This window comes from Bufo gargarizans, chromosome 3 (assembly GCF_014858855.1).
Source record: "Bufo gargarizans isolate SCDJY-AF-19 chromosome 3, ASM1485885v1, whole genome shotgun sequence".
Classification (NCBI taxonomy): domain Eukaryota; kingdom Metazoa; phylum Chordata; class Amphibia; order Anura; family Bufonidae; genus Bufo; species Bufo gargarizans.
Genome location: NC_058082.1, coordinates 600,652,512 through 600,666,784, shown reverse-complemented (window position 1 = coordinate 600,666,784; position 14,273 = coordinate 600,652,512). Strand labels below are relative to the sequence as shown.

The window sequence follows — 14,273 nt, the reverse complement described above, 5'->3', positions numbered from 1 at the left end:
TTGAAGTATGTGTAGTCTGAAGTGCGACATGTTCTTAGAGCATACTTGTGGTTTTAGCTGAAAGTTGAGGACCAAGTGTCACACAGAGGAATGTCATGTCTTTGATCTTGTTTCTGGGGAGGTGCCGTTTTATCTCTGTCTCCCCCTATCCCCCCCATCTTGACCACCCATAAATCTGCTCATCCTACTTAAACCATGAGATCTGTCAGGGATTCTGTGCTATAAAAGTCTAATTGACAGATTAACAAGTTTATAACAGAGAGACTAGGCGATGTATCCTCCACGTCTGACCTGAGTGAATAACCTGAGAATAAAAGCCAGTTGAAGCTTTGTTTGTAGATCCGGCACAGAGCAGCCTGCCGTATCCTCTATTTCACAGACGGATCCCCATTGACTGCAGTCAGGTCCAGCAGTGATCCGGCTGATTTCCGACATAATTCCAGGTTTTAGCCGGACGAATCCCTCTGCATGCAACGGGTTTTTGTGCGGCCAGCATTTGCTCCTGATCCCGGAAACGGGCTCCATTCAGACGTCCGTAGAATAGGTCCGCATCCGTTCCGCAATTATCCTGAACAGGTGTGGACCCATTCATTCTCTCAGCTCCGGGAGAAAATAGAGCATGTCCTCCTTGTCCGCAATTACGGACAAGAATAGGCATTTCTATGAGGGTGCCGGCCGGGTGTATTGCGGATCCGCAATGCACTACGGACGTCTGAATGGACCCTTAGGGCTCATGCACACGAACGTATTTTCTTTCTGCTTCCGTTCAGGTTTTTTTTGCAGACCGTATGCGGAACCATTCACTTCAATGGGTCCTCAAAAACAACAGAAGGTACTCCGTGTGCATTCCGTATTTCCGTTCCGCAAAACAGTAGTGCATGTCCTAGTATTGTCCGCAAATCACGGTCAGAGGCCCCATTCAAGTCAATGGATCCACAAAAAATACAGAACGCACACGGAACACATCCGTATTTTGCGGATCCATACTGTAGAAATGCTATGCCCAGCCCATATTGCTCATGTGTTTGGGTCCATTCACACATCCGCATCCGTTTACACAACCACTTTAGGCTTTATTCACACAACAGTGAAAAATGGCTGTGTAAGGACTGCTTTGTCCATTTCCAAGGCCTGGCAGCCCCTGAACAAGCACCCCCCTTCCCCCCAACTGTCTTGTTATAGTGTCAATGTTAAAACATCAGAGTTTAGTTTAAGGACCACTGTTTGTTGGAAGTCCTTGTTTTCTTTAGGGTACTTTCACACTAGCGTTATGCTTTTCCGGTATTGAGTTCCGTCACAGGGTCTTCAGTTTTAGGCCTCATGCACACGGCCGTTGTTTTGGTCAGCATCCGAGCCGAAGTTTTGGCGGCCCGGATGCGGACCCATTCACTTCAATTGGGTCGCAAAAGATGCGGGCCGCACTCTGTGTTCTGTCCGCATCCGTTGCGCCGTTCCGTGGTCCACAAAAAAAATATAACCTGTCATATTCTTGTCCGCGTTTTGCAGACAAGAATAGGCAGTTATATTAAGGCTACATTCACACGTCAGTATTTTTCTATATCCCGAATTTCGGTCAGTTTTTTGCGGATCCGTTGTTCCTGAAAATGTTTCCGTATGTCATCCGTTTTTTGCGGATCCATTGACTTTGTATTGTACCAGGATCCGAATTTTGCGGAAAAGAATAGGACATGTTTTATATTTTATCGGACATGCGGAACGGAACAACGGAAACGGACAGCACACATTGTGCTGTCCGATTTTTTTTTTTTTTCCAGGACCCATTGAAAATGGATGGGTCCAGATCTGGTCCTGATCTGTTCCGCAAAAAACAGAACAGATCAGGAAAGAAAAAAACGGATGTGTGAATGGACCCTAAAGGCTGTCTGTGCTGTTCCGCAAATTGCGGAACGCACACAGACTCCTGTGTTTTGCGGATCCACGATTTGTGGACCGCAAAACACACAACTGTCGTGTGCATGTAGCCTTATCCTAATGCATTCTGAATGGAAAGCATGCCGTTCAGTATGCATCAGGATGTCTTCAGTTCAGTCCCTTTACGGTATTTGGCCGCAGCATGCTGCGGTATTTTCTCCGACCAAAATTCTGGACACTTGCCATTGAAATGTATTAATGCCAGATCCGGTACCAAGTGTTCCGGAGAGACGGATCCGGAATTTCAATGCATTTGTCAGACTGATCCGCATCCCGATCCGTCTACAAATGATATCCGTTTGCATACGGATTTCCCGATCCAGCAGGCAGTTCCAGCTAAGGAATTGCCTGCCAGATCCTCACCACGCAAGTGTGAAAGTACCCTAAGACCAGCAGCCGAGGCCAACAGACCAGGGTATCACAAAAGTCAGGCGTGTTAAAGCGAGTTTGTCATTAGAAAATCACTCTGTTTAACATATTTTTTAAGAGTTTTTAATTGTCCATGTATTCCATATATTTAAACAAAAAAAGATTTAAATTCTCCAGTTTTCGTACTGGCCACTATGTCTAATAATTGAAGCCAGTTCTTGGTTTATACAGATTACTTTACTGCAGTTATCTGCTTATCTGTCATTCTAATCCTGCCTGTAATGATATCACCTCTGTGTATAGATAAGACAGGATTCTCCATTCACAATAGGTGATTGTCCTATCTTTTCCTTCCTCGTACAATCTGCACGGGTCTCAGATGATGCCATGGGGCTGCCGTAAAACAATTTTCTTAATGCTTTCTAAGAACAGCTCAGGCAAGATGGCCGCCCCCATAATCACTTTCTGGAAATGGAATAAAAAATCTACAATCAGAAAATAAAAACAGATTAGATAAAAAGGAGATGTGTGACGATCTGGTTTTAACTGGCAGATAAAATTTTTGGTGACTAATTTAATTTAATAAGTGACCTTTTATTAAAATACATGACCTATTAGAGGTATATTGGTTTGGGGGCTTCTGTGGCTGCATGGTCTCCACCTCCAGGTCCACTCTGTTATTTTGGAGGTATTACTTGTAAGTGGCTTCCGCATGGTAACTGAGCGGGTACAGAACCAGACAGCGGTGAGACTGGTGCCCTCAGGCCTGTCTGAACAATGTCATGCAATTATCATTCTGCTCCAGCAGTCGGAGGGCCTTTTCTCTCTCTTTACCTTTGCGCCCTCCTGCCGAATGTTGTCTTTAGAGTGGAGATTATTTGAGAGCAATGATGCTTGAAGATCTGTTTGAGCGTTATGTATGTGGTTCTTTAACAGATGTGATTGTGTTTTTTTTACTATTTTTATAGTAGAATTTTTAGCTTATGTTTTTATTATTTTTCTGTTTAGGTGATGGCTGTGGTTACACGTTTTTTGGCCCTGGAAGTGGAACTTTTACATCGAAGAATTATCCTAATACGTACCCAAACAGCACTGTGTGCGAGTGGAAAATACAAGTGAAACCCGGTGAAAGAATTCTTCTGAAGTTCGGAGACTTCGATATTGAGGATGTGGATTCCTGTCATTCCAGTTACTTGAGGATTTATGATGGCTTTGGAGCCGCAAGAACCGAACTAGGTAAGAAGTCCTCGTATCTTGTTTTTTTAATATAGAAGAAACCTGAGACTCAAATTGAGATCTCTGAAAGCTCACATACGTTATGTAATCGGTTATGTTCCTCAGGTGATCTGGAGAAGCAACACGTGAGATGGAATTCTGGTTTCTGTTTAACAAAAAAATGAAAAAAATCTAAAGACGTGAAAGGGCTTGTCCAATCTCTGCCTCTCAAGGCCAAGGTGGGGAAAACCCCTCTAAGGGCTCAATCAGACGGCCGTATGAATAAGTCCGCATCCGTTCCGCAATTTTGTGGAACAGGTGCGGACCCATTCTTTTCAATGGATCTGCAAAAGATGCGGCGTTCGTGGTTCTGCTATGCAGAAAAGATAAAACATGTCCTCAGGCGATCGCGGACAAGATTTGCTTGTATTCCGTCATTTTCAAGAAAAATGTTTACTAAAAATTATCAGATTTAAAAAAGACTGAACTGAAGCCGGCTGTAGATGAACTATAAAAAATGTACTAGTAAGGCTCCATTCACACGACAGTTAATTTTTTATTTATTTTTGCGGTCCGCATATTGGGGATCCTTTGCCATTTTTGTTTTCATTTGTGTTTCCGTGTTTTTTTGTTTTTTTTTGTGGGCCGCCCCAAAAAAAGTAAGTAAAAAAATGTAATTTTAATATCCCCACCCAGGATACTGGTATATATGCGGATCACCAGGCAACTGATTCTACAAAAACGGACGCGGATGACAGACGGTTGTGCATCCCCATTTTTGGCGGTCCCATTGACTTGAATGGAACCGTTTTTCGCAGACAAGAATAGGGCAGGTTATATTTTTTTGACGGACAGGAACCACGGACACGGATAACAAACGGTGGACTATCCGCATTTTCAATGGCTCCATAGAAATGAGTAGGTCTGCATAAGAAACGCTGAAATTGGCGGAACAGACGCGGAAACAAACAATGGTTGTGTGCATGAGGCCTAAGGCTACATTCACACGTCCGTGGTGTATTGCAGATCCGCAATACACCCGGCCGGCACCCCCATAGAACTGCCTATTCTTGTCCGCAGTTGCGGAAAACAGGACATGCTCTATTGTTTTTTGGGGGCCGCGGACTAGAAGATTGCGGCCGCGCTCCGGAAATGCAGATGCGGATAGCACACTGTGTGCTCTCCGCCCCATTGAGAATGAATGTATCTGCACCCGTTCCGGATATTGCGGAACGGAGGCGGACCCGTTCCACGGACGTGTGAATAGAGCCTAACCTGTGTATTTGTGATCTCCCGCCTGCACATAAGGAAATCTGAGACATCTGCTGGTGACCATACTAGTATGAATGACGCCATCTAGTTGAACTTCCACTTCCTAACTTTTTCTGTATTTGGACAGTCCTGCCTTTAAAGGTAATCTGTCACCACATACCTGAGACGTAAACCAAATCCACTGGTAGTTTCGCCATGGTCTCCTTATTCGGGCGGTTTTGTCCCCTTGCAGATCAGTGCCTCCGTTGCTGAGAAATCAGGGAGCGGAGCTTTTGGTTTGTCGAGGTGCAAGGGTGACTACCTTGTTGCACTAAACTGCTCTTTTCCAGTGCCTTGAAAAAGTATTCATACCCCTTGAACTTTTCCACATTTTCTCAGGTTACACCCACAAACTGAAATGTATTTTATTGGGGTTTTGTGATAGACCAACACAAAGTAGTAAGTCTGTGCGAAGTGGAGAGAAAATGAGACCTGGTTCTCAACATTGTTTAGAAATAAAAATCTGGAAAGTGCAGTGGGCATTTCTTCAGCCCCCCTGAGTCAGCACTCTGTAGGGCCACCTTTCTCTGCAATTACAGCTACAAGTCTTTTGGGGTCTCTACCAGCTTGTCACATCTAGAGGCTCAAATTTATGCCCATTCTTCTTGAATTATAGCTCAAGCTCAGTCACACTGGACGGCGAGTCTTGCCGCAGATTCTCATTGGGATTTAGATCTGGACTTTGGGCCAGTCTGACACATGAGTACGCTTTGATGTAAACCACTCCATTGTAGCTCTGGCTGGATGTCTGAATGGTGCAAGGCTTTGCACATGGAATAGTTAAAGGGTGTGCCTGCAAACAAAATGTATAACCTAGCCATAGGATAGGTGATGTATATGATTGCTGGGACCCCATTCTCGTGAGCGGTGGGGGTCTCTGCAATCGTATACGTCAAGTTCCCGGTGTGAATGGAGCCCAACAGCTTGTGTAATGTTGAAATAGTGGTGACTGGCTCAGAGCTTCTTAAAGGGATTGTTTAGGATTAGAAAAGCATGGCTGCTTTGTTTCCAACACGGCGCCACACCTGTCCAAGGGTAGTTTCTGGTATTGCAGCTCAGCCCTATTATCTTCCAGCCAATGGCCCGGTGTGGCACTGTTACTAGTAGACAGCAGCCATGTTTTTCTAATGGTGGGCAGCTGCTTTGACCCCTTAATGACCGCCTATATGTGTATTTACGGTGGTTATTAATAGGCATTACCTTTTTTTTTAACTCTTGCCTATCTGCACACTTTTACGCACATCTCGGAATGTCCAGTAGGTCCTTTGGCCTTAGTCACATAGGCTGTATTATCACTTTGTTGTGTGGACCCATAATATAGCCTTTGTAGCGGTGTGGTTGGACTTACTGTATTTCAGATTTCATATGGAAATTCTCTTGGATCCAATAAACGTGCCAGCTGTCCCGGGACGTCCAGGTGGCACCCGGAAAAAAGGTGACAGCTCCTGGGCTCCAATTTCCTGGGAACAGCATGGAGGGCTTCCTTCTCACAGAAAGCAGCCCTACGTGTACTTTAAAGGGTATGGACACATTTGGGGCCTCTTTATTTAAAAAAAAAAATAATAATGATAAATTAAGCCTCTTTTCTCTGTACAGGGTGGAGATTTTCTATTAGCAGGCTTTGTGTTTACTCTGAGTCCCATCAACTGAGGGCTCATGTGACGCTTATCTCTGATCTCCTGAGAGCTCAAACACTCATTTATAGCTCAGCTTTTATCTTACTGATAAGCATATGGCTTATATACCTTAAGTGTAAGGGTTAGATCATGGCTCAAAGTGAAATTAAGATGCTCACAGCTAGGCTTAAAGGGAGTCTTTCACCTAATCTGAGCGTTTTATACCGCTCAGATCAGGTTATAGACTCTTTAACCCTCATTACGATCATACCTGTCTCTTATCTGTCCCTCGCCCAGATAATGAAAATAACACTTTTTAAACGTATGCAAATTACCTTCTGAAGGTGCCTAGGGGCGGCGTTACTGGGCAATGTGCCCAGAAAAACACACCTCCAGCCGGCGGACGTCACGAGCGGCACCAGAGGACGGCGGGCTGGGAACTGGCCCGCACCTGCGCACTGCTCTGCCCATTATGGGCAGATGAACAGCTTTTCATATTGCGCATGCGCCGGCCGGCTGTCTTTAGTTGGCCGGCGCATGCGCAATATGAAAAGCTGTTCATCTGCCCATAATGGGCAGAGCAGTGCGCAGGTGCGGGCCAGTTCCCAGCCCGCCGTCCTCTGGTGACGTCCGCCGGCTGGAGGTGTGTTTTTTTCTGGGCACATCGCCCAGTAACGCCGCCCCTGGGCACCTTCAGAAGGTAATTTGCATACGTTTAAAAAGTGTTATTTTCATTATCTGGGCGAGGGACAGATAAGAGATAGGTATGATCGTAATGAGGGTTAAAGAGTCTATAACCTGATCTGAGCGGTCTAAAACGCTCAGATTAGGTGAAAGACTCCCTTTAAGCTTAACCCTTTTATGACAAAAACTGCAGATTTTTTTTTTTTTATAAAGACCAATTGAAAAAATAGCCCAAAATGAGTAAAACGAAGGCGTGCAGTCCGTGCTTCTAAACAAATCTACGACGGCTCAGAGCTCGAGTAGATTTCTGACTTCATTTGTGCCAGAAAAGTGGCGTAAATGAAGATATGGAGCCCCATGACAAGCCCCCTTTATGGAAAGCTGTGATGGCATTGCAAAACTGTTTTTTAAGTTGCATCTGTGACTTTTTAACACCACTTTTCAGGCACAAAGACGATGATGATCTCCCCCTGAGTCCTTTTGCTGTAATTCCCTCCAGGGCTGACGCTCGATCTCCTGGAGGGTTTATTTTGCTGGGGTTTGCTTCTTTAGCCTGGATTTAGTGCTTCCACTTCGCACTTCGTGGCGTTGGGTAGATGTTGGGGGTGTGAAGGGACGTCGGCGTCATCTAGTTTTATTAGGCAGGCGACTAATTCAACAGACTCGGTGTAGAATTTGCAATCCTGTCTGCTGAAAAGTGATAAACACACAGGCCCTTAAATGGCAAGGAACTCGGGCCTGATGTGCGTCTTCACTCCGGCGTCTGATCTTCTCCAGGTCTCTGTCTTTCCTCTTAGCTTTGCTTGTTACTAGTAACAGTTTACATAATGCTGTAAGTGACTCCTATGAGCTGCGTGCAGCCAAAAACAAATGCCGGGCGCTGTCTTACCAGCCTGTACCCTTGGCCCTCACTCTCTGCCTGGGGGCCACAGACTTCTGCATGGTACCAGTAATGGTCAATGGCGCACTACATCTTTCAGCATGCCTTGAGTCACTTATCATGGGACGGTGAATATTCCGTTTTATATTGACATATACACTAAATCCTTATCTCCCCCATTTGTGGTATATGGGGCCGTTACGTTAGATGGTTTGCGAAATCTGTAGGTTTGGCTGACATTGGGTATAGTCGCATCATTTGCGTATATGTTCCAGTGGTCTCAGGTTATGATATTTTCAATATACAGTAGTCTTTTCTGGACCATCATAACTTGAAGCCATGTTCGGCATAGCCTAGGCCGCGCTGAAGTACGGTACACGCAATTGGTTGGAATATCCATGCAATCAGCATGTCCTTTTCACTATTGAAGTGCATGCAGTGATTGCCTGTCCAGTGGCGCCTCTCTGCAGTACAGTATGGTACTACATGTTTGTGTCTTTTTACCCTTGCCATAATGAGCTGTGGACATGAGGTAAGGGCGGCTCCATGACACTGGGAACGATGCTGGATCCTGAAGAAGCTCCTGTCCTCGAGATAGGAAGTGATTTACAGCTTCCTGCAGCTCTCATATGTAAGGACGGGCTTTATTAGTTCAGCATCAATTACTAGCTTTTTATTTTTTTATTTTTTTTACAGGTCTTAAAGAGAACCTTTCATTGGTCCAAACATTGTGAACTAAGTGTCATGATCTGTACAGCGGAGCCCAGGGATCTCGTTGCACTTACTATTATCCCTGGGCGCCGCTCCGTTCTCCTGCAATGTCCTCCGGTATGTTCGGTCACTTGGTTATAGTAGGCGGAGTCTGCCCATGTTCTCCTGGGTGTCGTCTTCTCCCCTCACGGCCGAACGAACTCTCGCACAGGCGCAGTACCCACTGAGGGCTGCGCCTGTGCGATCAGCAGGAGACTGAGGGCAGGAGCTTTATCCTCGTCACTGGGCATGCGCCGAGCCCAGTGACGTCCGATGCTCGCTCTTCCCTGCTGACTGAGGGAAAGAGCTAACATCGGACGTCACTGGGCTGGGCGCATGCCCAGTGACGAGGATGAAGCTCCTGCCCTCAGTCTCCTGCTGATCGCACAGGCGCAGCCCTCAGTGGGTACTGCGCCTGTGCGAGAGTTCGTTCGGCCGTGAGGGAGGGGGAGGAGAGGCTGTGGCAGGCTGGGGGCGGCGGTTAGACAGTGCAAGGAAGGCGGGCTGGGCACTGTAAGAGGGGCAGTACTGGGCTCTCTAAGAACAACAAAATGCCCCTCTGGGCACCTTCAGGACACATTTGCATATCAATAAAAGTCGTTTTTTGCAGTAACTGCTGGACGGATTGCAAGATAAAAGAGCACAGCCTAATCCAGGTAAGCTGTGCTTCATGGCTGCTTTAAAATCGTTTTTTGGCTGAGGGGAGGTGACAGAATCCCTTTAAAGGGAATGTGTCGCCTATAATTTTTGTTTCTGCCAGTTAAAACCAGATGGCAAGACGTGTCCTTTTTTTTTTTTTCTAAACAGTTATTTTTTTTCTTTTCTGGTTGCAGATTTTTTTATTTATTCTGTTTCCAGAACATGATTGTGGGGGCGACCATCTTGCCTGAGTGGTTGGTAACAGCATTTAGAGAGATGCTTTACAGCCACCACGGGCCATAGACCAGGGATGCTCTAGCTGTTGAAAAACTACAACCCCCAGCATGCGACAGCCTACAGCTATAGGGCATGCTAGGAGTTGTAGTTTTGAAACAGCTGGAGGGCCGCAGGTTGAGAATCCCTGCAATAGACTGAACTCATTGAGCATTTCAAGGGTTTTCTGGACATGGTCTCTGACCTGTGCAGAGGTCAGGAGGGAGCTGATAAGCTATGATGATCACCTATTGTGAATGGTGCCCCTGTGTTACCGTTGTATGTGATGGGTCATTGTAATCCCTACTGTGATAATGAGATGACTGCTGAAAAATGATCTGTACAAACCAGGAAGTGGCGCCTATTATTTTGCTTTAGTGGCCTCTTCGAAAACATCACCGGTAATTCTTAAAAAATGTGTTTAACATAAAACTTGATTTAAATAGTTTTCTAATGATACATTCCTTTAATCATGCAAAAAATTATGATGGGATCCTGCTGGTTTCCAGCATGCGTACCGGGTGTTGGGCGGAAAAACACTGGTGCCTGCAGGGTTTTTTGTGTGGCCAAAACCCAGCACTGATGCCAGAAACCAGACTGATCTCCTCATAGTCACCTGAGGTCCTGCAGTGAACGGCAGTATCTGACTTAGCCCTCATGCACACGACTGTTGTTGTGTCCGTTGTTCCGTTTTCCGCAATTTTCTGCGGACCCATTGACTTTCAATGGGTCTGTGGAAAATTCGGAAAATGCACAGTTTGTCATCCGCGTCCGTGATCTGTGTTTCCAGTCCGTGAAAAAAATATGACCTGTCCTATTTTCTTTTTTTCCATGGACAACGATTCGCGGACCCATTCAAGTCAATGGGTCAGTGAAAAAACACAGATGCACACAAGATTGTCATCCGCGTCCGTGATCCGTGTCAGTTTTTTTTCCCTATCATTTGCAAGGCAAATGTCTGGTGATCCTCCATGTCTGGTGATCCTCTTGCAGCGTTTTGGTGTCCGTCTAATGAAACTGAGCCAAATGGATCCGTCCTGATACACAATGTAAGTCAATGGGGATGGATCAGATTTCAGTGGCACAATAGAAAACTGATCTGTCCTCCATTGACTTTCAATGGTGTTCAATACAGATCCGTCTTGGCTATGTTACAGATAAAACATTTTAAGGGGGGGCCAGTATCACAAATTAAGACTTAACTTTTAATAAAGTAGGTATAAAAAATACACAAAAGGGACAAGCCTAGAGAATCCCCTGGTGTAATGAACCCCCAAAAGGACGAACAAACATACAATCAAACAAAACACCACAACCAAAAAGAAGTGTGCGAACAACTATAACATATACAGAAGCCCCCAGAGGGGTATCTTGAGCCGGTAGAAAAAAACGGGTGGATCTTACCGGTCCGGTAGTATTGCACAATGCAGACGTGGCTCAGAGCTACAGTCACTCAGTGATACCTTTTTTGCATTCGTGTGGATCCTTCTTTCTCACCATCAGGTGTCATGTTTAACTTCTGCATGTGCAGGGGACGGGACTAGGGGTCCTAAACTGTCTCTAGTATGCCCTAATTGCTTCGCCCTGCAAAGAGCGGCCCGCCCGGAACCTGGCCCTGTTAATGAAACCCTAGACAACCCTAGCAATATGTACAGTGATACCTGCTGGGGGAGTCAAGGTCTAAGTTGATGTGCGTTTCTGCACAGAGCGGTATGCGGTCTCCTGAGAAGCACGAGATGAAGAAGAGTGTCCCAACGCGTTTCATCGGATTTAAACAGCCCCAGGAATCATCAGGGGACACGGGGATGGACTATCTTCTAATACATGGAGTGCAGCGTGCGTGTGGCAGGGCTCATCCATGCAAGGACACCCTGTGGTTCCAATGTCCCTTTTTTCTTGTTGGCGTGTTGAGCAGCTGCTTCATCTTGTGCTTCTCAGGAGACCGCATACCGCTCTGTGCAGAAACATACAGTACAGACCAAAAGTTTAGACACACCTTCTCATTCAAAGAGTTTTCTTTATTTTCATGACTATGAAAATTGTAGATTCACACTGAAGGCATCAAAACTATGAATTAACACATGTGGAATTATATACATAACAAAAAAGTGTGAAACTACTAAAAATATGTCATATTCTAGGTTCTTCAAAGTAGCCACCTTTTGCTTTGATTACTGCTTTGCACACTCTTGGCATTCTCTTGATGAGCTTCAAGAGGTAGTCACCTTAGTCAATTTAGACCTGGACTCCCCCAGTAGGTATCACTGCACATATAGTTAGGGTTGTCTAGGGTTTTATTAACAGGGCCAGGTTCCGGATGGGGCCGCTCTTTTCAGGGCTATGACCCCGTATTAGGAGGTCCTAAGGGTGTACTGGCCTCATTAGGGCATACTAGAGACAGTTTAGGACCCCTAGTCCCGTCCCCTGCACATGCAGAAGCTAAACATGACGCTTGATGGTGAGAAAGAAGGATCGTCAAGAACACGAATGCGAAGGAAAGGTATCATTAAGTGAATGTAACTCTGAGCCACGTCTGCATTGTGCAATACTACTGGACCGGTAAGATCTACCGGCTCAAGATACCCCTCTGGGGGCTTCTGTATATGTTATAGTTGTTAGCACACTTCTTTTTGTTTGTGGTGTTTTGTTTGATTCTATGTTTGTTCGTCCTTTTGGGGGGTTCATTACACTAGGGCACTGGTGGCAAACCTATGGCACGGGTGCCAGGGGCAGCACTCAGAGCCCTCTCTGTGGGCACCTGCACGCTGGAAAAAGTCTAAGACCAGCACCTCCGAACAATATGAAATTATGTGCAGATGCGCACGACCAGGGCTGATATGCAAAAAGCAAGCACTACATGTATCAGAACCTATACATTGAGTGAAACCCAGTGACCATTCACGACATCCTCAACATAATTAGCTTTTTTCCACTCCATACGGATGGCTTTCTTAAAACCCCATCCACCTAGTCTGCGGCCAGACACAGCGCCCCATCTCTACATGTGGCTGTGCATGGTAATGCACCTCAACCCCATTCAAGTAAATTTGCTGTAGTACCAGGCACACTGCATTGAAAGAAGAAATGACTGTTAACGTGGAAGCTGATGTAGACCTGCTGGAAGTCACTTGTTTCTCTCCATTAAACCTTTCCTGTCTCTCCCACTCTGGCCAGGGGCGAAGTACTGCGGCTTGGTATTAAAGCCAGAAGACGTCGTCGAGTCCAAGAGCCATGAGGTCACAGTGCTGTTCATGAGCGGGATCCACATCTCTGGGAGAGGCTTTCTGGCTTCGTATTCCACCTCAAATAAAACAGGTATCGGTTGCTTTGCATTGGCGTAAAGCTTGATGTTGTGGGGGCTGATTGGGGTTTCCTGGCTGTTCCTCCTTACCAATGTATCGCCTTCCATCTGTGTATCCAGAGGGTATGACGCACACTACACCGACGAAGACTGGAGTTGGTTTGTAAGCTTAGCCTTGCTTTCTGCAGACGTGGGTTCTGTGTATGCAGCCAGATTTATTTCTTCTGTTATTTTAACTGTTTCTTAGTTATCAGTTCCCGGGAAAGCTGGGTGGCAACAAAATTATTTCATTAGCCTTTTGTAGATTCCAGAATGGCAAATCTTTCTAGTTAGTGACAGTACTTTCCTGTTCATGAAGATTTGGATGATCGCTGTGGGAGCCTCCCCAAATCCCCCCCTCGTACACGTGCACGTTCTGTTTGGCTAAGCACTAGGCTTGAGTGAATCGAGCTTCGGATCATAGATCTAAAGTCGATTTGTTCAGAAAGACTTTGGTGAATTATTACTGTATTCCTATCTGTGTGTTCAAAAACATCTTAAAATAGGAATCCGAAGTGGGCTTTTGGGCTTTGGTACTAGCTGGTACCTTGGTACCAAAGCCCACTTCAGATTCCTATTTTAAAATGTTTATAAATACGCAGCTATGAACACCGTAGTAATTGACAGAAATATCACAAAATGAATATGTTTTAATGCCGTACGAAAACAGCATTAAAGGGACCCTGTCACCTCAAAAATGCATCTACACCCGCCAGCAGTACCTCATAGTATCCCGCAGCCTGTTCATAATCATCCTGTTGTCCGATGCTGCGTAAGGTAAAAAAAACACGGTTTTATTCTCAATCAGCGCTATAGTGTCGGCCAGCTTCAAGTCAAAGGGGGCAGCGGCCTCCTTGCTTCAAGTCAAAGTAACCGTCCCCTCTTGCCTGAGAGTGACAGCCTGCAGTGCGGCCGTGAGTCCCCAAGTCTCGCGCATGCGCGGTGCACTCTGTAGTAATGTGCTATCCCACCTCCTGCTGACGTTGTTAGCCAGGTTTCAGCGGCGCAATGCGCATGCACAAGACTTGGGGACTGCAGGCTGTCACTTTTAGGCAAGAGGGGACGGTTAGGGGCCGTGGTTACCTTGACTTGAAATAAGGAGGCTGCTGCCCCTTTTGACTTCAAGCTGGCCGGTACTATAGCGCTGATGGAAAATAAAACTGCGTTTTTTGCACTTGCGCAGCATCGGACAACAGGATGAAGTATGATTATTAAGGCTGCGAGGTACTGCTGGCGGGTGTAGACGCATTTTTGAGGTGACAGG

The 14,273-nt window shown here is 45.9% G+C and overlaps 1 protein-coding gene across 1 annotated transcript in view; it reads left to right on the top strand.

The window, feature by feature from the left end:
* Positions 1-14,273, top strand: part of DCBLD2 (discoidin, CUB and LCCL domain containing 2) — a 67,005-nt gene that overhangs the window by 29,563 nt on the left and 23,169 nt on the right. Inside the window, 2 exon segments of the mRNA XM_044284484.1 lie at positions 3,310-3,537; positions 12,844-12,984. Coding sequence (XP_044140419.1) covers positions 3,310-3,537; positions 12,844-12,984 — 369 coding nt within the window.